The 25,950-nt window shown below is 40.2% G+C and overlaps 1 protein-coding gene and 1 long non-coding RNA gene across 2 annotated transcripts in view; one reads left to right on the forward strand and one right to left on the reverse strand.

Moving 5' to 3' along the window:
- The window catches only part of robo2 (roundabout, axon guidance receptor, homolog 2 (Drosophila)), a 545,602-nt gene that overhangs the window by 106,134 nt on the left and 413,518 nt on the right, over positions 1-25,950 (reverse strand). The window contains exons 3-5 of the mRNA XM_016661181.1: positions 13,246-13,403; positions 12,079-12,199; positions 11,448-11,586 (exon numbers count right to left, since the gene is read on the reverse strand). Coding sequence (XP_016516667.1) covers positions 11,448-11,586; positions 12,079-12,199; positions 13,246-13,403 — 418 coding nt within the window. The remainder of the gene's footprint in view (positions 1-11,447; positions 11,587-12,078; positions 12,200-13,245; positions 13,404-25,950) is intronic.
- Positions 1,003-18,099, forward strand: LOC107833051 (uncharacterized). The gene is made up of 3 exons (XR_001658760.1): positions 1,003-1,013; positions 8,814-8,821; positions 17,937-18,099. It is a non-coding gene; the product is annotated as an uncharacterized LOC107833051 (long non-coding RNA).

Here is a 25,950-nt window from a genome sequence, read left to right on the forward strand (position 1 = left end):
TTCCACCTTTCCACACTGGCACTTAAGGAACCATAATGATAATTTGACTGAGTCATGACTGAATGCTTTGTTCTGCAGGGAGAGAGGGGATGTACCAGGTACCAGTGATTGGTGTAGATAAAGGATTTATTGTTACAAAAAAAAGAAAAAAAGATGAGTGGCGTGGTAAGGAATGAGATGGCACCTTTTCAGACAAGCCTGCTGTCAAAGGAAAAACAAACAGTCCCAACAGGCAGAGTATCATTTCATATCCTGCCTTCTGGATACAATGGATAGAGCAACATGAACTCTTGAGTTACCAGGGAGGGGGGGCAGGTGACGAAGGGCAACAAAGTGACAAGAACAAGTTAGGGCAATACAGTGGATCCCTAGAAGTGCTAATAAGCAATATGCTAACATTTTTTAAGGCAGAGTTACAGAGTCATAAAAATTTCCTGTCACACTGTTCCTGTGGTTCAAAGGACTTTTAATGGCATACCAGAGAAAGTGTTGAAATGGGTTTGTCAGAATAATGCAACTAAGCTCCTACCACCGGCTGAAGGAAACGACTCAAAAACCTCTGAAGAAGACATGAGCGCAACTTCCATTTTCACAAAATGTAAACATTAATTGTAGTGGCATCAGATTTTAGTGGGTTTAGGATTTCAATTCAAGTTTATTTAATCAAGAATAGCTGAGTAAATGATGTTACATGATAAAAACTGGAAACCATAGTTTTGCACAAAGGTTTTCTAGCCCCGGGCCTAATTTGCAAACCCAATCAGTCATTGGTTCTTGACTTCTCATTTGTCTTTGGCAAAAAGACCACAAGCTATTTCTGCCGCTTCGACATGTTGATTTGTTTTGGTTGTGCCATAGCCTTTTTGTGCATATGCACAAATCAACATGTCTCTACTATTTCACATTGCGGGTATACTCCAGTATGTTTACAATGTTTCTGTTTCGATTCCTACCTGTTGATGTAAGTTGAAACTGAATAGTTTACAAAAACTGCAAAGAAAGTGGGTGTTTAAGTGGGACGAGTTTGTCATTTTAGGATGATGAATGTATGTTTGCAGTCTTATAGTAATCCATGTTTTCACAGAAGCTTGAACGTTACAGAAAAAAATATTTCTCTTTTGTTGACATGGTAGCAAAGTTAGCTGCCATGCTGCAGCCCATCTTCTGTTGTGTTGCCTAGTTTGGTTGTAGTGATTGGTTGAGCTACTTTTGCCTCCTTCTCATCTCTGCCCATTTTCTTCCATCAACAAGATATTTTTAGTCACAGAACTTCCTTCCAAGGAATATTTTCTCCTTTTCTGACCATTCAGTACCAATAACTTAAACAGATCCCTTTCTAATTGACTTAAACTCCCCTTTTTTCCCAGTTCTGATGAACTTCACCAAGATTAGCATAGAAATTGTGTTAAGTTGTTTACTTGTGACTGGAGAATTAGCTATTTTTGTTAACTGGCAATCAAACTGTTGTACCTGATAACTGTACAGTGAAGAAAATACCATTAAAAAGGCTCTTTACTTTTACAGTAACTTTCATTACAGTTATATAACCCATCGTCACTCCAAAAAAAAAGAGAGAAAACAAACAGCAGTTGAAGTGTTCATTGAGGTTCCCACAGGCCTGACTGAGCCCTTGTTGTTTTGGAGAGGGCAGGTATGCACATATTAGACAAGAATCTTATTGTTATTGGTCCGGCCTCAAGCAACCTCTCAAAAGACAACCTCAGGTTGATTCATGACTTATTAAAGGGACATGAGCGCAATCAATCTGTAATCAACTTCCCATATGGAATCAGCTTAGATGAGAAGATGAGTGGAAATACTCTCAGGGATAAGAGGCGGTTGCGGCCACACAAGTAAGTGCACACAGCGGAGGGGAACAGTAGCTCTTTATTGCGAGAGCTCTGTTCTCCATTAGAAGAGGAATGTAATTGCACATGTATGAGGGCTGTGGAAAAGACTGGAGCGCCAAGTTTGTTCCACTGGACTCTGCCTGCATTTCAACCAGGATAAGACATACTGTACACACACGGCACAAAGAAGACCATCGTTCACGTACACACACTCACATTCGCATACAAACATTCTGAATCCAGGGTCTTTCGCTCTTGCGGGCTGATGGGGAGTGATGGGAATGTAAGCAAATGCCAAAACAAAGCGGCGTTTTTCTTTTTCCTTGCTTGTCAGCTTGATGTGTTTTCAGCATGAGAAGGCTGTGCTGAGATGAACATTTAATGGGCATGCTTTAAAAGCAATCCATCTCAAAGATCCTCCAGATCATTTTTAAGGATTTGACTTTAAAGTGTCTGTCAGGAACACAGCCACCCTTGTTCGACCTTCTCTCTTGTGCCAATTCACCCACATTAAGAGATTTCCTTCTTTCACTGTACAAACAGCTGAATAATCGTGTCTACAAAGGAATTTTATGGCAGAATCTTATCTGCAGTACCTCTTTAAGTTCGGATTGATAGATACGGTAGCAGGGAGGAGGAGAGAAGGCTGTGTGCCTACTCTCAGCATGAGTCAGAATCAAGATAGAGTTGGAGTTTAATTCCAGCAAAGAACCTTAGTCTGGCTGCTCTGCCAAAGACCTTTTCCTGCTTCATTTCATTCTGCCAGCTTGATCCAGTTTCACACCATCGGACCACTGATTTCCCTCAAGCTGATCAAAGGAACAGAAGTCTATCTGTCCAGAACTTGTTGCCCATAAGAAAGAATCAATTACCCACTATCAGTTCTCATCTGGCTTCAATGCAGCCTTTGGCCAGAGCTGCCCTACCTGTGGTCCCTGGCAATGTCTCACAGCCAAAAACCCCCACTGGGATTCATCAGCAATTGGGCATTAATCGTAGAATAGTTTGTCAAAATTTCCACCCTGAAGCCTGGCTGTTTTGTGGGAACAATTTTTTTTTCTTTCCAAATTAGTTATACAAAATATGTTTTTTATTAACTGAATTGAAATTAGTTTTCGGTGGATGTTATGGCACGGCTGGAAAAAAAAAAAAAAAAAACGTTGCAAAAATGATAAATGTGGAGCCACAGAACAGAGATCACTGATCATTTATTTTTTATTTAAGGAGAATTTGTCTTTGTGTGGAGCAGAAATTAAAGAACACAAACATCAAAGGAATCAATATTACACTGAGGAATTGGTGCTTTCTTAGTAAAATGTGTGAGAGAGGGTTTTCAGAGCACTACAAGAAATGTTTAGGTGCATATTCCTGGTATTTAAAAATGCATTACCTAAATCATTACTTAGTATTTTTAAAAATCCACTGAGAAATTGTCTGGTGACTGGTATTGACCAGTTCTCAGCCAATTGAAACAATTAACAGTCAGATAATGCAACATATGGAGTTCTAGTAGGATGCTACTACAGAGCAACTTCAATTTAGGTATTTTAATGGCAGAGGAAGCAGAGAGACGTAAGAAGCTTTTTAAAAGCTCTGTTGTTTGACATGTCTGCAGGTCTTTAAGGCTGCAAAAGAGTGAGAAAGAGCAAGACTTTGAGGATTTCTTAATAGAGTATGGCAAAGTTGTTGTGTTTCATCCTGTTCAGCTGTCAATCTGTCTGTCATAGAACATGTTGCTTTGCCTTTCACAAACTCAGAGTAAAGGTTCCACATGCATTGCCTAAGCTGTACCCTGGGTGATAGCAGGGTTCATTCACATCAGCCCTGTTTCGTCTGCTTTAACTAGACTCTACATCGTTTGTCTAGAAGGTCTGGTTTGTTTTTGGAGGTGTGAATGTGCAACAGAACTGTACTGAAATCAAAAAAGTGAACTCTGGTTCTCCTGAAAAGCTAAGTCTCGGTTCGGCTGAAGTGAACTCTGGTGTTGCTCGAATGGGTATGTGAATACTAAGCGGACAAAAGCAGGAATTAAATGCTACCAAAACAAAGATGCCAGTCAAGCGTTAATATGAGAGATGACTCGTCTTGTTGACAAAGACAAAAGAGAAACCCTATATCGCTGTAAACGGTCCAGAGACCACTCCAAAATCAGGAAACAGTCTAAAAGCACAGCATTCTGTATAAATACAACAAAATCAACACATGGATGTAAAGGCACTCATGTAAATATGATCAGATGAAAATATATCTCAGTTACTCGTAACCACTAGACACACAGACAATGTTGTTATTAAAGTTTCATGAAGTAGGATGTTTAACTCAGTGTCTTCTTCAGGGGTTTTTGTGTCGTTAGCTTCAGTGTTTCTTGGTGCAGCGCCACCACAAGCCAGGAGGTGAACAGGTTGCTCAAAGGGTTTGGATCATTCACCACAGTTCAGTGTTAAACTGAACCACACCAGGTGAAAATGTTGTAATGTTAGTCCCCAATCGAACAGAATCCACCAGACTATTTGGTGACTATTAGGTATGCTAACTGCACAAACTGTGCTAATTGCAAAGATGCTAATGTTTGTTTAAAATACAGACTCAATAACAATTTTGTGCTTACTTTAAAAATATTGGTAAAACTTTGTTCTACATCAATTGCTTTCTCAAACATCTCTGCTATAAGCAATGGCCATTCACAGCAGTTAAATCTCAAAGAAATATTGAAATGTGGAGATCCAAAATCAGCCATAAAATTTCAGATCTGTGCATCTACATAAACCTCGGCTCAAGCTTGCACCCTAAGCAAGCTTGAGCTTGCTTAGGGTGCAAGCAAGCAAGCTCAAAACTTGTTTCCATTACTTGAAAGAAGTAATGGAAACAGGAAACAGATCCTGTTATCTTTTCCTTTTGCAAAGTTGCATAAGTGAAAAAAAAGAAACTCGCTGAAACCGGATAGCCAGCATAACACGGGCACTTCTGTCACTTTAGCTTTAACAACTTACTCAAATAGAATGGTCCATCCATACACCTCTATCATACAGCTCTCTCACGACACACAATTGCAAACACACACATGCATTCACGCGCCCCTGAGGAATTGAGTAAAAAAGAAACGGCCTTTTCTGCTGAATGTTGCAGTGGCTCTGCTGTGGAGGTCAACAGGAACGAAGGGGACAGGGGGGCTGAATGCATATGGACGGCAAGACATTAGTGGCTCTGATAAGGCACAGGAAGAGGGCACAAGGGTCCAAAACAAATGAGGAGACCTATGGAGGGGGAAACATGGGAAGCACACTAATCTTGCAGGCAAATAAAGCTGGCAATGCACACTGCTGAGGTCTCTTCACAGGGGACTTCTCAGGGTGAGATGGAATCTTTAGCCTAATAAGATACGGTTTTCCTCTCCTGGCAGCTGCTGTCAACACTGTCCATCTGATACTAGCAGCATTACATATTTGGAAAGATGTGTAATACATAATTTTGGGCACAAAATTACAAATAAGAACAATGAAAATTTGAGCCATATACCAGGTTTTTTGGTTAAATATAAAAGATTTTTCTTGGGGAAGCACAATCTCATAGCATCAAAATCTTATTCATTGAACACTGATGGAGCGGTATTATATGTTTTCCAGTCACATGATGTCATTTTATAGCTCTGTTAAGTAACACTGTTACTTAACATTTGTTATGCAATGCTACATATAAGAAATATAACTTAAAAGCAAAGAGGATCGCAGGTGGTGCTAGCTCCACTCAGGCATTTTTCACAACTGAATGGTTGCCATGGGAGATTAAAAGATTTCTCAAACATGCATGAAATAATCAAAGCATCACTCCAGGTATGTTTTTGATGAGGAAACAACATTATAACATGACAGGGAGCTCAAAAGAGTTGTTTTAACATAATACTGCCCCTTTAAGAAAAACTAGAAACCCTAGTTCCAAATAAATAAACAGGTGGGAGGGACGGATACATTTAATATTTAATGTGCTGGTCAGTGATTTTATACCTGCCTGAAGCACAAAAAAGCTTTCTTTTTTCTTGCGGTGCTCAAAGTTCAAGCCCAAATTGCCAGACGTTTTTCAGCACACAAGCAGCTTTTCTTATAGTTTTACCCCCCATTTATGGGGTTAAACAAGGATAAACAATAAGGTAAACTCATGTAGCCACAGAGCCTGATTATTGTCATTTTATGCTTCACTTTTACCTGTTTAATTTTTGCAAGTTAGTTTCATAACAACCATCAGACCGTGTTGCTGGAACTCCAACAAGATTAGAGACAGGTTAGCTTTAAAGATAAGGCAGATAGGGATCCAGTAGATGATACTTTTTTTTTTTTTGGTGTTTTTTAGTTTATTTATTATTTAGAAACACCTTTAGAGAACACAGATATAAGCAATAGCTGGTCTTGTTCTTTTATGGCGAGCTCTGGTTGTTTTTCAGCTCTAGCTCCTCCTCTGTTCCATAGAGATGGAAGGCACTGCCATCTTGGCGCTTCAGATCGGCACTCTAAGTGCCAGCGTGTGCATGTGTTTGCCTGAGAAGCAGCTGGAGCCACTGAGCATATTAACAACCTGTTTACTCAGCTGAGGTTCCCCTCCCCTCCACCTCCTCTTAGAATGAAAGCAGTACATTACAGAAAACCCACCGAGAGGCTGGAAGCATGTAAAAAGGCCAGCAAAGACAAGTTGAAACAATACGACGGTAAAGAGGAGCGGTCCTGCTAAGTCCTTGCCTCTTTCCACAGCTTATCATAATAATAAGGACAGCGTAACCTTTCGGAATGAAAAAAAAGAAACAAAAAAGCAAACAGAGACCACTCCCCGCTGTGTAGACAACTGCTTGATCTGCTGTGGGCTTTTATTCCCTTTCACACAAAGTGAAATACCAGAAGGGACTGCCTTTCTGTTTCCAGTTCTTCTTCAAATGCGCCTGTCACTTATCAAAATGGAAACTTCTCTTGTGTGGGAAAATCCATCCGTCCTTGATGTTCACCGAGTGATGATAAGGAGCAACGAAAACAGGAAGAAAATGTCAGAATTAAAATATCTACATCTGAACGCTTGTCTTCGCTGGCACGCTTTGGAGAGGAAAAAAATAAAGAATCATTTCTAGATTGCAATTAGAGGCAATAGAATATTTAAATCTTTTTAATTTTTTGTTCTATATTTCGCCATGTTTATCATCTGAAAGTATGGCCGCACTTCAAAGGGATGTTACAGTCGGCGATGGACGCCAGCGCATGACACATATCCAACTCCATAATAAATCTGTTAATTAGTGTACAAAGTGAACTCCGTTCCAGAGCCAACTCCCTATCAAAGACTGGAGTGAAACACTTTTATGTGTTTGCCTTGGCATGGGGCTCGCATCCCACTGCCCAGTGAACCGAATCCTTATCAGACGCAAACAAGCCGCCTACGCTTGTCTCGGCGGCTAGCCTTGGGAGATGTCAGGCCTGTTGAGTGTGTGCTTTATGAGGTGATCCAAGCAGAAAGCGACCAGCCTGCTGGCTAAAGACAGAACGCTGGTCTCTTTGAAGTCCACTTCTGACAATGACACCGATGCTGACCGTGACTTGAGTGACTCACAAGCGAGGGAATAGGTTGATTCACACACACACACACATGCATGCACGCACGGGCGCACACACATGCACACATACACACCTGCCAACAGCAGTATCATTTTATGATCGGTGGCCGGAGATGTGCTGCAGCTGGAGACGAGTCTCTGTAAATTATACACTGTCACTGCTTCTCTCTTAAGGTTTGTTTCTGTTCTTGCAGTCAGAACTGAACGCGTGCGTCATGTCCATGATAACACGCCGACCGAGTACACGGGGTTAAATGTTTGGAGAAGGTAGTGGTTATCTTCCAGGTTTCTTAAATATCTGTGCCAAGTGTTCCTCTGGAAGGTCTTGTCATGTTTTTCTGTCTTTGTTTCTGTCTGTTGGGCTGCAGAGAACACAACAACTAGATTTCTCTGAGTAACAAGAAAATATCCATGACAGACTATATAGAGGCAATATTACATATTTTCCAGGCACAATCAAGTAACTACTTTACATTCAGTTGTTCTATAAATATATCAAATATGACTTAAAAGAAATTTTATCTTGTAATTTAACACCTTGACATTGGGCCTCTGTCTCTTTAAAACTCATGCTCTTTCTGAAATTCCGCCTTCGGTAAGTCATTTCAGCATTGCTCCTCTATTAACCCTTTAACAACATTTTTACCAGTGATGCACTGAGAAGCAGCTCCTATAATAAGCTCAACAGATGCACAATGCCACCAGGCGTTTGTTAATTGCTGCTGACTAGCTCCAAAGTTTGGAAAATGCAGATAAGAGGAGGACCTTTGTCCTCAAAGGTGGAGCTAGGTCCACCAAGGTCTTTTTCACAGCTAAATTGCAACGGGAGAATGAAGGATTCCTCAAATATGTATAAAAGATCTAAGGCAACACTCCAGGTATATTTGTGGTGAGGGAATAACATTATAACATGATGCAAAGCTCAAAAAGTTAATTTTACATAATATTGCCAATTTAACATTTAGCCACAATAATCAAGTATCACAAACATATTGTCTCCTGTTTGTGATGCTCCAAATTTGTCTAAATTCATGTCCTGTCCATGCTGTGTTAAGCACTCATTCAGCTCACCTGCCATGCCTGATTGCTTACCTGTTCCACCTTGGCCCCGCCCTACTTAAACACCTCTCAGCCTCTGTCTCCTTGCCAGATTATCGGCAGCCATGAGCCAGTAGAGATCCAGCGTTTCCTTCCAAGCCTTCAGTGTTTCTACAACCCTTTTCTGTCCATGGATTTACCCCCCCTGCCAAGCCCTTCATGGGTCCCTTCTGTTCTGGATTTCTGGACCCTGACCCAAGCTCTGCCTTTCTCCACCACCAGCCAGTGGTGGAGAAAGTACTCAAAAAATGTACTTAAGTAAAAGTACAAATACACAGACAAAAATGTACTCAAGTGAAAGTAAAACTACCACGTTAACATTTTACTTAAGTAAAAGTAAAAAAGTACTGACTTTTAAAAACACTTAAGTATTAAAAGTAAAAGTACTTGCTGAATGCATTACCTAATCACTAATATCATTAAGTGAACCGATCATATTTAATTATAATACGCCAGAAATGTGCCATTTTATTGAACAATGCTACAGATATAGCATGTTTTTATTGTTTACTCTCTGTAACATAGTTTAGACTTAGATATGATTCTATGCATCATAATTTCAGGGATGGAAACATTTCGTCTTCTGTCCTAACATAGCATGAACTTCACTTTTTTTTTGCCATTAGTGGCATTTATTTTGAAAGAAATCCAACTGAAAGGGTGGGCAGGGGGGGACATGGAACCAAGAAGCCACGTAGCAGAGTTGTAGTCTAGACCACTGAACCCGAGACCAAATCAAGACCAAGAACAGCACCCCGCGCTACATGACACAATAAAATTAAGTGCAATTGCTTCTCTAATTGATCTGAAAGATCCACATTCCCATAAAAACACCTAGATATTAAATACTTAGAGCTGAAATAAATTTAACCAGTATCAATTCAAACTCTTCATTCTGTTTTGCTTTCATCTCTGTGCCACAATCCACAGAGGTCTCCTGCCATCCCTAAAAAATATAACGCCCTGGGCGTTTGCCCATATCAGAAACCACATCTGTCTGCACCATTAAACATAGCAATTAACAATAAGTAACGCTCAACTATGAACACTGTCCGAGGCGCAATAAGAAAGAAGTAACCAAGCGGAAGGAGGTGATTGTTCTCATCCTCCCTCCTGCTGCAACGTCTGCCACCATGACAGGAGACGAAAACAAAGAGCAATGAGCATGCTGTGTTCTTACCTTCTTGTTTTATTTATTCGCCAATTATATATATATTAAATGAAATAAAATAATAATAGCTACTGCAGTGTACACACAGCATTACAAGAACACAGAACGTCTCTCAGTGAGGCTTCAGTCCTATCCACCTTAGTAAAGATCCGTCCAGAAGAATCGGATCGCTCCTGAATGTCATATCAGTATATAGCCGACTTTGGTTACAGCGTTGTCCCATATGTGCGACACCTCAGTCAACACCTCCAAACAACGTGACAACAGACACGTAAGTCACGTTATTGCTTGGATTTTACGGCGCCACCTTAAGTCCCTGAACTTCACATTTTAACGGAAAAAAAGAGCAATGCGACTTGGATGTAACAAGTAACGCGACGGTTTTGTTGAAATGTAATGAAGTAGAAAGTACAGATACTTACTGTAAAATGTAGTGGAGTAAAAGTAGAAAGTACCCATTATTAAATCTACTTAAGTAAAGTACAGATACACGAAAAATGTACTTAAATACAGTAATGAAGTACTTGTACTTTGTTACTTCCCACCACTGTTGCCAGCCCCTCAAGCTAAGTCTGCTCTCTTTGTCCTCCTGTGTATGACCTCTGCCTAATTATTAACAAAGTCCCTGGGTGTTGCGTTTTGGATCTCCTTGTGGAGATCTTCATTGCTTCCACAGAAGCCTGTTTTACTGGTTTCCTGCACTTGCCTGTCATCAGACCCTCAGTTCCTCTGCTCCACCCGTCTACTGCTTTACAGGTCAGTTAAGCTGAACATTTCTAAGATACCCCTCCTATATCTGTGCATCACCAGCCTTCTCTCCTCTCTCCTCAGTGCTGTTTTGACGACCTCTTCCTGAGCAGCAACCAATATCTGGAAATTAAACTTGTTTTTTCCTTAGTACACTCCTGTGTGTGGTTGAATTTCCGGGTCCCACTGAGTGTCCTTACAAATCTAGAATTTAGACATTCAGGGGGTCACAATAATTTGTGACCTGAAAATATTGTGCTCCAAAGAATGATACATGAATGACAGTCTTATTCATTAAAAACTGTGTAAGCTTTTGAAATAACTATATTAAGTAACTTTACATGGAGACTCACTTTTTAAACTCTGCAATAAATTTCAGTTACTAAATATAGAATGACATGTCTGAAAACGGATTCTGTTTAGACTATATCTTCCAGGACAGAACGTATCCTGTTCAGAAAGTTAAAAGGATTTGTTTTCTTTTTGGCTGTCCCACTATCCAAGGCCTTCTGATTGGCTGGGTTCCTTGTCTGGCCCTCGGGTCCAAGAAAGCTGGGTACTCAAATTCACACTAAATGGAAACTGAGTCTCAAGCTGATGAAATCCTGTCTTTAAAAACCAAAAAACTGAAAAAAAGTAATGCTTGAATTAACTTCATATTCCTAACCTTTACTGTCTTATGGCTGAAACTCTTAGCTACTTGCCTATCTTGGACTTTGTTTTGCAGTCTATGGATCATTTCATGATTATAAAGAACATTTTCTGAAAAGGAATGTTTTAACCAAACTTCTGGTACATTCAAGATTTGTAACCAGTGCTGTTGACAGATGTACAAAGTGAACTCTGGCAGCTGCATCAGCAGTAAAACCTAAAGAGTTAAGATGCTACCTTGTACTAGCCGTTGGTACAGTCCCTGCCAAATCAAATGTAGTCTGTCACATCGGTACAGAAAACAGATTTTTTTTTTTTTGAGGATATTCCCTTAAGAGTGTACCTCCCACGAGGAACATCGATGTCATCTTTCCTCCAGCGAACATTTGGTTGGGGGTCTCCTTGTACCTGGCACCGAAACTCAACTGTCTCCTCTTCTAGGACCACCTGGTTGATTGGCCTCCGAAGGAAGGTTGGTCGCTCTGCAAGATGTGCAGAAAAACAGATAAGCATCTTTTTTTTTTTTTTGGCTGCTGTATGCAGCTCCAACACTATCCATCATAGATCTGAAAGGATAATCTCTTAGTCCTTTATTTTTACTTTTTTATCCTTCATTTTCCTGTCAGTCTCTTACTTCTGTTCTTTAACAAACAAGAGAGACATTTTGGAATAGTACCCTGAAGCCAACACTGAAACAAAGCAACTACCATCTAGCTTCTATGGTCCATTTCACTCCAGCTCTGCTTTATGTCATGACAATATAATAGCAACTCCGAAAATAAAAAGTCATAAAACTGAATGCAGCTCAGCAGGACAAATCTGGCAACAAAGTCTAAGCAACAGGGCTTTAAAATCTAATTCTGAGAGTACCTGACCAAAGCCATTATTTTCATGAAGGTATGTAGTAGCATTTAATCCTTTACACAGGCCAACATAGATTCATATTTCAGGGAAAATTAGGAAATAATGCGTACCAAACACTGTTACTTGTGCCGTCTCACTGTCCCGTTCTCCAACCATGTTGGTGCCCACACACACGTACATGCCAGCATCAGTCTTTCTTGTGTTTGAGATCATGAGCTTTCCTCCTCGAATCTGAAGGAGAAAAACAAAAAACATTTTCCAGATGTTTACTTTTTTACACTGACTTTTTTCTTTCATTGAGTAAAGTCTTTCCTTGTAAGTTCATTTGGGACAAAAGGTGTTAAGTGCACACCAACAAAATAACTTTAACATTACAACTCAGCAAGTTACAAACCTAAACCTCAGAGAATTTTACTGGGATTTTACTGACAAAGGAGCATAAAGTGGTGCATGTTCTAAAGTGGAAGGAAAGGAAAATAACACATGTTCGGCCATCATTACTGAAGACTATTTTTGTTTTTTACCACTGGTTTATGAAAAGGCGAGGGTTACATTTATATAAAATAAGCAAGTGTAAGATTTTTTTGAGGTCTCAAATTTCAACTATTTGTTGTTCCTAACCCTCATGAATACCAAAAGTTCCTCTATACTTAGCTGAAAGTCTTAAGAAGTGCAACGATCAGTTTTTCACATCTAGGGAGTAATTTATTTTAATCATTCTTCTTTGAAAAACAAATTAAATCAATTCTGTTTGGACAGAATACATCAATGAACAACTATTTCTTAGTTGTGCTACTGTCTCTAAATTGAATTTAGATCTGGACTTTGACTGGACCATTCCAACACATAACTGTTTTGATTTAATCCTTTCTGTTGTGGCTTCTACTGCATATATCTAGTATCATTGTCTTGCAGGAAGGAGAAATTACCAGATTGTTTTTCAATCTTTCAGTTTGCATTTGTGTCCATTGTGTTATTCCATTTGCAGATGATGGATTGAACATCGTAGTGGGAACATCTCCATGACAATATCATCAACATGTATGGCATGTTGCTGGGGTCTTCATTGGGCTATGTCTTTACCTAATTTCTCTAACAAACCTGAGACTTTCACAGAACAACTAGATTTCATTTGAATTGCTCTTGGTCAGACCATAAAATCCCAGTGAAATAAACTGAAGGTCGGGGTTGTAAAAACAGTCTTAGTAGCTGGAATTTTTACAGTTTAACATCTACTGATGTTTCTATTTGTTTAGATCGTCTACAACAGTACTCACAGTGACCCTGTCTTCCTTGTCATCGATTCGCACTTTGTCTTTCTTCCAGTAGATGGTGGGTTCAGGATGACCTCTGGGAGGGACACATTCAAGTATTGCTGGCTCTCCTGCTGCCACCACCACATCAGTAGGATTCTGCCTGAAGTCATCTCGCAGCACTGTGTGAACAAAGAGCCACTCGGTTAGGGAAAAGTGAATTGTTGCACATTTCATTACATTAAAACCACAAACTTCAAAATAGCATGGACTCCTGATATGATGCAAGTCATTTTTTAACATATAAACATCGGTCCAATAGATAATACTGGGCTGATATTTATTTCTTGATGCCGTTTGTTTCTGGATGGTGAGTGGAGCCGGTTGGCCGTGTGGTTTTTGTTTGGTCATGTGACAGTAGTAGTGACGCAGGGCAGGATTGTTGGACGTCCAATTGAAGATGACAAGTAGTGGTCAAGTCATTTTTTAGAAAGGTAATGAAATGTATAAAACATCGCTAAAAATTAGTTAGGAGGAAAAACAATGATATTTAAATGAGGTATTGAAATCGGCCCAGATTTTTCAAAATGGGTCAACCTTAATTTTATTACTTAAAACACTAAATATATCTTTATAAACATTAATATGCAGTGGAAACCATCTTAGCAGCACCACAGAAGCTAATGTTGACAATCTTTCTTATCTTTGTTCTTGAACATACATCCAATCAGTGCCAAGGAAAACGAATGGCACTCTTGGATTGCTGTTTTGCAAATATCAGCCAAGTACCATTGCGTATAAGTCTACGCATTTCAGCATTTTCTTTTAAATATTTTGGAATTAAATCCTCAAAATTGGCAAATTGTCCATGATTCCTTTAAAGTTATTTTCCACAGAAAAATCACAAATGGTCAATAGAATTTGTGAATACTGAACCATAACGACAAACAAATTATACACTTTTTTATGTTTTTATTTGTCAAAAACTGTTGAAAATCATGTCATTTGTCTTTCATTTCACTTTTCACTACTTTGTGTAAAATACTGATAAAACACACTGATAAAATACACTGAAGTCTTGCTAGTGCTTTACATTAGCAAAACGTATATTTCAAAGCAGGAGTGGAAAAGTCTTTTCAAAATTCATTCCTATTTACTTTTTAGTGTGCACCATGCACTTTGAAATGTTGCAGGATCTATCTGAGCCATTAAAATGGAATATGCAGCTTCATCTGACTGGGCAAAGCAAAGCGAAAACTAATTGGAGCTAATGGAGGTCCCAGTGGAAGCAGCAGAACAAACAGAAGCAGAATGCCCTGAAGCCTGGTGTCATTCACTTGTGAAGGCTAACAGGGCTGCTTCACTTTGGTAGTGATGTACACGTACACTTTTACACACATTCAATCGTTCGCTAACACACAAAAAGCCAGTGGGTGGTCGGATGAACAACTGTGGCCTTGTGTCTAATCACCCCCCAGGTAGGCCTTTCATTAGAGAGATAACCTCTCGCCCCGCGGAGTGTTCAGAGAAACACACAGCAGCAGCTCATTATCAGACGGGGAGTGCTAGCGTCGCACAGACACACAGCGATGCGCAAACAAATGCAAATACTAAAAGACAATCAGGCACAGAACCAATGAGGGATGTAACCCCAGAACAGGAGGCAATCTTTGTAATGAGAAAACATGAAAAACAAAAACAAAAAAACACTCCATGAAAAATAGTTTAAATATATAAACCTACTCCTCCTCACCTGCGACATGGATTGAAACAGATTTTTTTTAAATCTATAACGAATCTAATCCTTGACGGAGCTCTTTAGGAATTTCAGTGCCAGTCTTTATTCCATTATCGAAGCAGAGAAGGGCACACCATTTCTCTGATGGATAAAAGGACGGAGGCTTGTTGGGTGGGTATTTGAAGGTGCTTAAGGAAGGCTAAATTAAGGGCAGCACCACAGGTCCTTATGTAAATTCCATGCAGGGGCGGCGGGCGGCAGGCGGCGGCGGGGACGGTCGGGGTTATAAGAGGGGATAACTGGTCCCTGCGCTCCCGGCTTCTCTCATCTCTTCATTTGCTCTCCTTACCCTCTCTGCAGAAAACGCTGCGGCCATTGTTTCCTTATTTATTTATTTAGACCGAGGGCCGGCGGATTGGAGGAAGGGAGGATGCTTTCAACCCAATTATCCTAGGGATGCACAGGGGGCGCAGAGAATAGGACTTTTGTGTGACATGAATTCAAATGAAACCTTTACACAGGGGGAATTGCAAGAGAATACAGAGGAGGCAGAGATGGAGATTTTCACTCCTCTTACGCAGGGCTGCCCTCTAATCTAAAGAGCTAAGGTAATTAGCCAACTCCAGCGCGCCGGACCCCCCCTAGCCGGGCCACCGTCTCCGAGCTCTCTGTATTTGCATTACAAACAGGCGTCCCGCAGTTTAAAAATCATAGCCTGGTGCGGACCGGAGTTTTCAATATCACGTCGGCTTTAATTGCTCTCTCCCATTCACTGTTGATAGCACCCGTGGGATTTTTGTCGGAATCAATTTCCTTTGAAACAGAACGGCGACAAAAGAAACACGCATTAGGTGCATCATTACGGCGCCCATGCCTCGCTGTCTAATCTAATCTGTTGTGGCACATTGTGTCATGGTAAATGCATCTCTTACCCCGCAATTTACATAAACACGACGACAGGAACAAACACAAACAAAACACAAAATAAAATCCAACACATACAGTACAAACATGCACCTGTTAACGAGAGATGATGTTTGCACTAAGTGTGGGTATGGGTAATCGTGACAACACCTGGCAGGTATATTAAGTCAAATAAAAGGCGGAGTCATTCCAGATGATGCTGTTCTGGTCTAAAGTTTTCAAACACTTGTTCCCAGCCTAACTCTAATCACATTGTCTTTTTTTGGTCTGAGGACATAATCACTTGGAGATAAGTGCCAGCTTAAAGCATAAAGATTACGAATTTTTAAAGAAGTTGAGGATGGACCAAACTGGGATCACTGTCCTGATGCAACACTCGACTATGCCTTGTTTTCAGCAATCAACGTTGTCAAATGAACCAGTACACCACGAGCAGCAAAACAGATTTTGAGCATGACAACACTGGTTACTGTAGCCCCATAGCACAATAATTTTTTTATCTCATAAAATATTCACTAGCTGCATTTCTAAAACAAAAGTGTGCAAAAATTTGTTGATAATGTCAAAACAACTGAATTTCGGAAATGCTGTGTTTCCAATAAATAAGAAACGCAATAAAAACCACACGCAAATAAGTCTGTTCAAGCGTAACTCATTAAAAATCAACCAGGCTATGAATGTAAATACTTATAGGAGATATAATCAGTAGTCAGTGATTTTACAGAAGAGCTATGGATTCAACAGTTTTGAAAGACAACTTTTTATGAACTGTGAGATGGTGTGAGAACATTGTCCAAGGAGGCCAGTTCCTACAATAAATGTATTCCTGTGTACAAACTAGTGTGGCTCATGTAATGTGACAAGTGTTTCCATTGCAGGTTTACGAAAAACACCAATTTCAAACAAGATGAAAAATCAGCCCTCCAATCTAGCGTTAAAGTGTATCCAAAAACATGAGCTTCCCCCCCCAAAAAAAATGCTGTGTTTACATTAAGCACATTCATTTTCAGAATTCTAATTTGAGAAATGCTGTGGTCAACAGAAATGCAGCTACTGATCAGACATTTTTTGTAAAATTCAAATGTCCTCCAAAGATCTTTTTTATCTGTGGAGGATCCTTTATTGGTCTACATGATGTTGAAGTGAAACTGATTTAAATGAATTACTAAAATAATTAAAAACAATAAGGTCATCATCATTCTACAGAAGGAACAAACACTGAAAGCTCCTGCCCATCTGGAGTTCTTCATAACAGAATCAGCAGGTATCTCTTCCACAGTATGAATGCCTGAAGGTGCCTCTCTGTGTGGCTCTATGTCAGGAATCATAAGGCAAGCAAATGTTTTCATATTACCACCATAACACAGGCATTTCATTTATTTATTTATTTTTGTCGTTGCTCTACGTGAGCTGCATTAAATATGGTTGCGTCATTAAGTGGGTCTGTGCATACGCTGTCAGAAGATAAACTGTGGCTCCCAACTCTGAGGCCCTGTAGGCATTTAGACCCAAATCATCCAACAGACGTAGAGTAATTGACTTTCTATCCCCCTGAAACATTCAGCTCTTCTTCAGCTAAAAACATTCCACCTCCTGCAGAGCTCCAGTAGGCCACAAATTCTGCCATCTTGCTTACTTGCTTATTAATATTTATGCCCTGTCTGTCTGTCTGTCTGTCTGTCTGTCTGTCTGTCTGTCTGTCTGTCTATCTGTATGTATGTATATTAGTTGGGTGGTTAGGTGTACATCTGTCAATCCAGCTGTGGGCTACAAATGAACCTCTGCACTCTTGAAATTATTTATTTATTTCCATAGCAGGGTTTCCCCCAGTGTATTATAGTCCTGGTGGCCCGCCATGCTTTACTTGCACCACCGCCAGGCTAAGCCTTTCTTGTTTATGTTTTTAGGAAAATAACAATAATAAAAAAATAAAATAAAATAAATCGCTTTTTTTTTATTTTTTTAAATGCCGAATTGCAAGGGTCTCTGTTGCTCTGATTGTTTCATTGGTGGGGCAGATTTATTCCTAATTTCCTAAAATATATGTTTATAGAAGATAGGTTTATAATTAATGCATTTAAAGCCGGACCAATCACACCGCTGGTGCCTCTGCACGTTGCCTCGCGCTGCAGCAGCTGGATGTCTTAAGTTTTCCTCAGCGCGGATCCCGCGCGCCTCCTTTCACTCAAACTGGACACATGCTGACCTGCTGTATGGATATTTACATCAGATTATTTTATTATTATTTTTAGTATTATTTTTCCGGTTACATGATGCATCAAACCATATCAAATTATTTGTCCACTTAGTCAGGTAGAGTTAATGTGCGCGACTGCGCGGAGATCTGAGAAACTTGTCCCACAAACAATTTGTTATGCTGAGTATTGGAGTCAAGCGGGCTGAATATGAACTTGTGAAATTCAAAAACTTTTACAGAGCAGTGCAGATGAAATCTTACCCAAGACAGACTTGGCGCACANTTTTTTTTTTTTTTAAATGCCGGATTGCAAGGGTCTCTGTTGCTCTGAGTGTTTCATTGGTGGAGCAGATTTATTCCTAAATTCCTAAAAGATATGTTTATAGAAGATAGGTTTATAATTGATGCATTTAAAGCCGGATCAATCACACCGCTGGTGCCTCTGCGCGTTGCCTCGCGCTGCAGCAGCTGGATGTCTTAAGTTTTCCTCAGCGTGGATCCCGCGCGCCTCCTTTCACTCAAACTGGACACAAGCTGACCTGCTGTATGGATATTTACATCAGATTATTTTATTATTATTTTTATTATTATTTTTCCGGTTACATGATGCATCAAACCATATCAAATGATTTGTCCACTTAGTCAGGGAGAGTTCATGTGCGCGACTGCGCGGAGATCGGAGAAACTCGTCCCACAAACTCCAGCAACCAGAACAGTTTCTGTGACTCTTATTAAAAACTCAACCGACACGAAATGGACGAGCTACTAAAGTCACATTAGCAGCATTGAATTAAGTCTCCTGTTTGTAGCGCGTCTCTGCGCAAAGCAGCGGATTTAACTCATCCTGCAGGGCCGGTCCAAGGTTGTATGAGGCCTGGAGCAGAATTTGACTTAGGGGCCCCTCTTGCTGCTAAAAGCATCAGCACCTCTAACAGCTTCTGTGTTAGATTTAATCTGGGAGAGGGGGAGTAATTTAATTGTCCAACCTAAAAAGAATCAGTTATAATGGCAGTTTACGAATTTGTATTTGTGAACAGAGCTCAAACTCAAAGATTAAACTCACAGCATCAGATTGTTGCTATGGTAACAAGACAATCTAACTATGAAGATTGTTTTTTTAACTTTTACAAAGTAAACTTGCCAGCAACTTAAAATCTTACATTTAAATGTTAAACAATTTAAAATCTTTTAATTTATATGTTAATTGAATCAAATTTAGCAGCATTGATAATCTCAATAAACAAATGTTACATTTATGTATCCGTGGTCTGTGTTAAAATATTAGCATTTATGGGGCCCCTGAAGCCCATGAGGCTTTATGGATTAAATAGAAGTGCAAGTAATTGATATTCATTTTAATTGTATTTTTTGATTTGTTGTTTTTAAGACTAGTTGTGGCTTTAAATATCATTTCACTGATGCTGTTTTCCCGTAACATACAATTTACCCAGTAACATTTTTACATTTCCTGTCTACTTAACATCTTTTAATACAAAAACACGATGGAATGCCGTTGGACCACCTCGGCACCCTGACTACCGGGCTTAGCAAGTTTTCTGGGGGAACCTTGCATAGTATCAGAGGAGTTCAGTCAGGAATGGAGGAGCATCAACACTGCGGTGAAGTTTCAAGTCTCTTCAGTTGGCTCTGACTCTATGCCAAAACAGTATCACAAAATTGACAACCATACAATTATTTTTCAAATCATATTGTATTACTCTAACATAGCAACCTTCTGCCAGAAGCCAACAGGGAAGCTTCTGGTGCCTGATTAACGCGGCACATGTCAACAGCATACTTCAGTGCATCTTATTGTGGTTTAATAGTGTTTAAATTGTGAAAGAAAAGAGATGCCTAACAGCAGTGGTGGGCAGACCTTTGCTAATACACTAATAGTGGTGCTAATTTTCCGTTTAGCACATTAGCGTTTTGGCTAACTTTGAAAACATTTAGCACAATTAGCTTCCTCTAAAGTAATACTTTTTGGTGGCTGTTTTGTAAACTCAGTTGAATAAGGTTTGACATCTCTGTTGATTGTTAAGAATTCTCCAGGTAGTCAGATGTTTATATTAATGCTTATATTTTGAGGTGGAAGAAGGCTGTTCCGTTTTCCCTCCTTTCTTTTTTTTCTAAAGAATTTTCATTGAGCAAGTAGCAAGTATCAACAAATGAAGCATACCGAAAACACTTACATGAGCAGACAACCAGGGGCACTAAAGAAACGTATACATACATATGAATTGTTTTTAGAGCTTTGTAGTTAGTCACATTTTCCACCTGTGACCCAGTCCTGCAAGTTCCTGTGACATACAATATATGTTGAAATGATCACTTTAACATTAGCTTCTGCTAAATATCATGTTGCAAAAGCTCTTTAATGTTAGCAGAACTACGGTTTATGATTAGCGCTTTAGGGTTAGCACAGCTAACTTTTTAGTTAGCGATGTCCACCACTGTGTAACTTCCGAAGGCAATTTGTTATGCTGAGTGTTGGAGTCAAGCGGGCTGAATATGAACTTGTGAAATTCAAAAACTTTTACAGAGCAGTGCAGATGAAATCTTACCCAAGACAGACTTGGCGCACAAAAATTCAAATGGACACTGTGATGCTTCTTATTTTACAATGCAAACAAAATGCATCATTGCACAGAGGTGGCCAGCAAGGACAGGATGAGGAGTAAGACTTGGGAGAGTTCGCCACCCTTTCCTATAACACGAGACATTTCTTTCTGGAGGGTGACACTGCTTGTTGGAAAGATTAGTGGGAAACCTTGAATGAAGCAGCAAGCCTGCATACGAAGATAAGTGCTGAAAAACACATCCACCTATAGGAGAGCAACGGGCATTGGAAGGTTGCTCTTTACACCACAATCTCAAAAAGTCCTTTATTTGATTTTCACATCACTCTGATAGACAGTCACAAGATAAATATTTCTAAAAAACACAAAAATAGTGGGTATGCATACTTTTACAAGGAAATGTCTGTGACTTGCTATTTACAACACGAAATAACCCCCTGCTGTTTTAGAGCTATCTTCCCAGGTCAAAGGATAGCCCTTAGGCCAAACCACTGGCACCCGAACCCGCCACCTCCCCTGCACACACTGATTAGAAAATATACCATGCACACACAAAAGGAAAGTGCTGCAGAGCAGTTGCTCAAAGCTATAATATCTTTTTATTCAAGTGTTCTTGCGCTTCATCCAGCAGAGTGCTATTACGACGTTGCTGTTTTCAATTCTGCCCCAAGAGAAGAGACAAAATATATATGTCAGTTGACAAAATGCACCGAATCTACTCTGTGTGCTGTCATTGATGGTTTGTATTAGTCTTGACGCTGAAGGCTGGAGAAAGATAATACCACAGCACATAAACCGCTCTGATGGTCGGTAAGCCTAATTTGTCTGGATGCAAACCCCTTCCTGTTTCCTGTTACTGGCTCGTTTGGCCTCCCACCGACCAGAGATGACCTTTGCTCCTCTATCCAGATGCAGAAATTACCCCCTCAGCTGGCGGGCGAGCACCAGTTTCACACATATCTCCTATATTCCTCTACAGGGGGGTTGCAGGTCAGAGTGGGGAAACAGCTGGAAAAATATGTTCGTCTGGCAGTGCCCAAGGCCGAGGAGAGGCTTCCATCCCCTCATCATTAGCACGGCTCATAACCATCTCTCAATGTCTGACTTATTCTCATCATCATTGGAGGTCATTCCCTGACTTTCCTTTTTCTCCATTTTCTCTTAATCATTTTCCACGCGTTCCATACACCCCGACCCGCCTCCTTCTAGTCTACCCCTTCCCTGTCAGGGTTCTCTCTCTGTGTTTCTGTTTCTGCAACGGCCGCAGATGTAGCCATGCATGTCCACACGCAGTCATTCCCCAGAGGCCACTGGCAGATCCGATAGCATCACCAGCGCCATTCTCGGTATCTGCAAATCCTGCGCTAAGGGATTGTAAATAATGCTGTCACTTTCACAGATAAGATAGAGGCAAAATGGGAAATAGTAAAAGTAAAGAAAATCATATGATTGGCATTGATTTTATAGTGGGGCGGAGGGGGGGGTGCTTGGGAAAAGAAAGGAGGGAGGGTGGAAAAACGCAGGTGGTGATACCATATGAAATGTGCATCTTTAATAGCACCTTGGAGCGAAAACACAGCTTCTGTGTTTGGTGAGGCAAAAAGAGAGGCACAACGTTGTATCTTGTAAAGTATTTATACCCCTTCTGGTGGGAGAGTCTATGTCAGGGGTCCCCAAACCTTTTCCTGTGAGGGCCACATGACTTTTCCCTTCTCTGGTGGGGGGGCCGGAGTCAGTTTGTAACAGAAAAAGTGTCGATTGCAAGAGTGCCTAAATGTAAAAATGTATTGTTTTCCAGAAAGCACAATCAAATAACCCTCTCTGGGTTCTTCGCAGAAAAAATCCAGGAAATAACACTATTTATGAAATAAATACCGTATTTTCCAGACTATAAGCCGCACCAGGCTATAAGCCGCAGATATCTCTGCTGCTCTAGGTTTTCCACAACGATGCAGCAGCACGCAGCAGAGGGGGCGGGCACCCAACATTTGAGTCATAACAGGTCAATTGAATATCACATTTATTACGGTTGAAAAAGAAAATTTGCCAAGTTTAGATTTAACTGAACTGATTACGGTAGTTTCCGAACAGTAACTTTAACAGTAAAAGTGCTGATCCTTCGTGTCTGCTACTAGCATGTGCTAAATGAAAATGGGCACTTTCTTCTTCTTCTTCTTCTTCTTCTTCTTGTTCTTTAGATTTCAACGGCAGCTTGCATCCATTATTGTTGCACTATTGCCATCTATTGGATCCTAATATATATATATATACCTCAAATTCTCATATTGATCCCAGTATTATTTAAAAAACAAAAAATCTTCTTTTTCCCTTTGATGCTATTTAACTGATCAACAACATTCTCAAATTTCAATTCCCTATTAAAACCTAATTCCGTTTTAATGGGCGCTTTCTTCCTCTATTTCCAATTTTGACTTCCAATGATTCACTTTCTGCTAAAGAGCCCCCTGGTGGTTGAAGAAAAATCCACATATAAGCCACATGGTTCAAAGCTTAGGAAAAAAGTAGCGGCTTATAGTCCGGGAAATAAGGTATATGAAAAAAAATGTAAATGCTCTCTGGTATTGTTCAGGGGGCCGGACCAAATGTGGAGGCAGGCCGGATCCGGCCCGCGGGCCGTAGTTCAATCAAACCCAGACCTAGGTTTGTAGGCAGACCACAGTTCACTTTTTTGGTCTGGATTAGACTTTGATTGTGCATTCACACCTTCCCAAACAAACTGGACTTTCTAGACCAGCAAACTAGATTTTGATTAAAGTGGACAACATGGCTGGTGTGAATCCCTTATTGCTAATGACCGGGCATTAGCAATTAGCTAATACTTCTCTAATAGTATTAGAAGATTCACTCACCTCAGGAGGAGTGATGAGTGGTTGAAATAGAAAGTGAATAATAATATTTATCTCAAGCCAACAGATTTAATATTATTTGCTGATCTATTTTCATAAATAATTTCACAAAATTGATCCCAATTCTCAAGCAATATTCAGGGATTCATCAAAAAGAGGGGGGCACTTACTTTTTAGATGAAAAACCTGATGATGTTTCAGAGATATATCTTTCATTTTCTCACATTTAGAGCAAAGTAAGATGGGTTTTTCAAAGCAGCAGCATTTATGGCAAGACAGGAAACAGTGTGACAGCAGCTTTAGAAGGGCCCAGTCAAAGTACAAACCTAAATTCTGAATCTGTGGCGACCTTGGGACACGCTTGTAAAAGCTGCTTTAGATCTGACAAAGCTGAATGTGCAAAGTTGATAGATACGTAATTAAAAAGACTTACAGTTGATGTTAGCTTTAAAAATATGTTTGCAAGGCACAATTTGACTCACAACAGGAGATGCCAAGTTGTTGTCTAATCAAGGTCAAGCTACGGAGGTGGTGAGCAGCAAAGAGGTGATGGGGCTGAGCTCAGACAAATGGAACACATTCCATCACGCTCATAGGTCATAGCATGCTTCCATCTCTGATTGAGTAGACAGGGCTAAACAAACATCTGTATTTAAAGAGCAGTGTCGTTCAAAGCCCATTTATCAAGCGGCACCCTTAATTTGGCCTAACAAGCCCCAGAGCAGCACAGTAATGACAGTAGGACCACAACGGGGCACTCTGCTGGCCAGGAAATATGTGCACTGTTGCTACTGTGAAACAATACAATTAACTCTTAATGAACCTCTTTTCCTTTACGCCCTTTAACAGCTCCAGTTACAGTACGGAAACACACACACATACACAGACTAAATTCAATTTGGCTTAATCCATGTTTTATGGTAATGTATATCTCATTAAAATGTTATTTAAAAACTCATTAAAATTCACTTGAAGAAGTAATGGCTTCATTACGGTAATACGGTGAAAAGCAAAGAAAAAGACAAGTAAGGACAATGAGAAGAAAGAGCGCAGAGCGACAGCTTTCTAATCACTTAATTGTGTCTAAAATGGAATACATTTGCATATTAAATAACACCGTGCTATATCCTCCTTTGTATCTTTTTTTTCCCTTCTCCAGCTTCTGTAATTAACAACTGCTACAATTAAAGATGTATTTTTGCCCCGGAATGATTTTGCCGGCCGCTCCGGTTTTCTTTCCGCCATCTTATTTAGGGGGGGCAGGCTTGGCAGATGCAGACGGTGTGCTGAAACTGGAGCTGGCTGATACTGATGAACAATGTGCCCGTGGGCCTTTGTGTCTGCTCTGATAAGGCTCGGTGCCGTGCCCATGCTCGCACCGGGTCCAGAGCGGACACTCTACAGCCGGAAGGGGGAGTAAGACATAAAGGAGGGAACCGAATGGAAGGGAGCAGAGGTGGGGTTGGGGCTGGTCAGGTGACTGAAGATGAGAGAGAGGGATTGATTTCCTGCCAATTCAAGCACAGAGAGAGCACAGACAGGGGTACCGGGGCGTCGCCATGGAGCAGGTGGGTCTACTTCCTGCATCAGAGAGGAAGGACATGGAGAGGAAGAGGAGGAAGCAGCTTCTTTTCTACAGCATCATTGGGAAAAAAATGGTCAGGTTTATTTGCTACAAACAAAAGTTTCCATCCATCAACTAGATTCACTGTCATTGGAGATTTTTATGATTAATAAACCTTCAGTTTCATGGCATTTATACATAAAAATAAAATAACCTGATTTAGTTGCTTTAAATTACAGAAAAGCAACTAGCTGCATGTATTCCTTTTACTGCTACAATATTAACAAAATGAATGTTAGCAGTAATATTTACCTTAAGAAAATGCACAAATCCCCACTAAATACAGTTCTCTTAAAAGAGGAAGCATTAAGTTGTATTCATTGTGATGATGTGCTTAAGGCAGTGTCACAGAGCAGAAGCTTCTTGGCAGTGTCACAGAGCAGAAGCTTCTTAAAGAGACAGAGGACCAAGTTCAAGGTCTCAAACTGTGAAGTCAAATTTCTTCTATGTTCAATAGAAGCAACATTTTTAGAACAACTGAAGGTAACAGGTTCTTGACTGTGCTATAAAATGGCACTATGAGCATGGTTAATGCATAACACTCAAGACTCAAGTATTGAACCCTGAGGGACTCCACACAACACTAGAGCAGATGAGGATCTGAATCAGCATAAAGATAAAGAGTTTTTGTTTTTGCTCCATCTCTCTTTCTCATAACTGAGGTAAAAGTGTAGTAAGCTTCTTTCAGTCAGCTGACCAGCAATATACTCAGCAACAGATTTAAAGTCACTGGTATGAAAATATGTCAAAAGGGGCCTAAGCTTTATGATGTTGGTGATTTTCTTTAGTAGTTTTGAAGC

This window comes from Poecilia formosa, unplaced genomic scaffold (genome assembly GCF_000485575.1).
Source record: "Poecilia formosa unplaced genomic scaffold, Poecilia_formosa-5.1.2 Scaffold317, whole genome shotgun sequence".
Lineage (NCBI taxonomy): Eukaryota > Metazoa > Chordata > Actinopteri > Cyprinodontiformes > Poeciliidae > Poecilia > Poecilia formosa.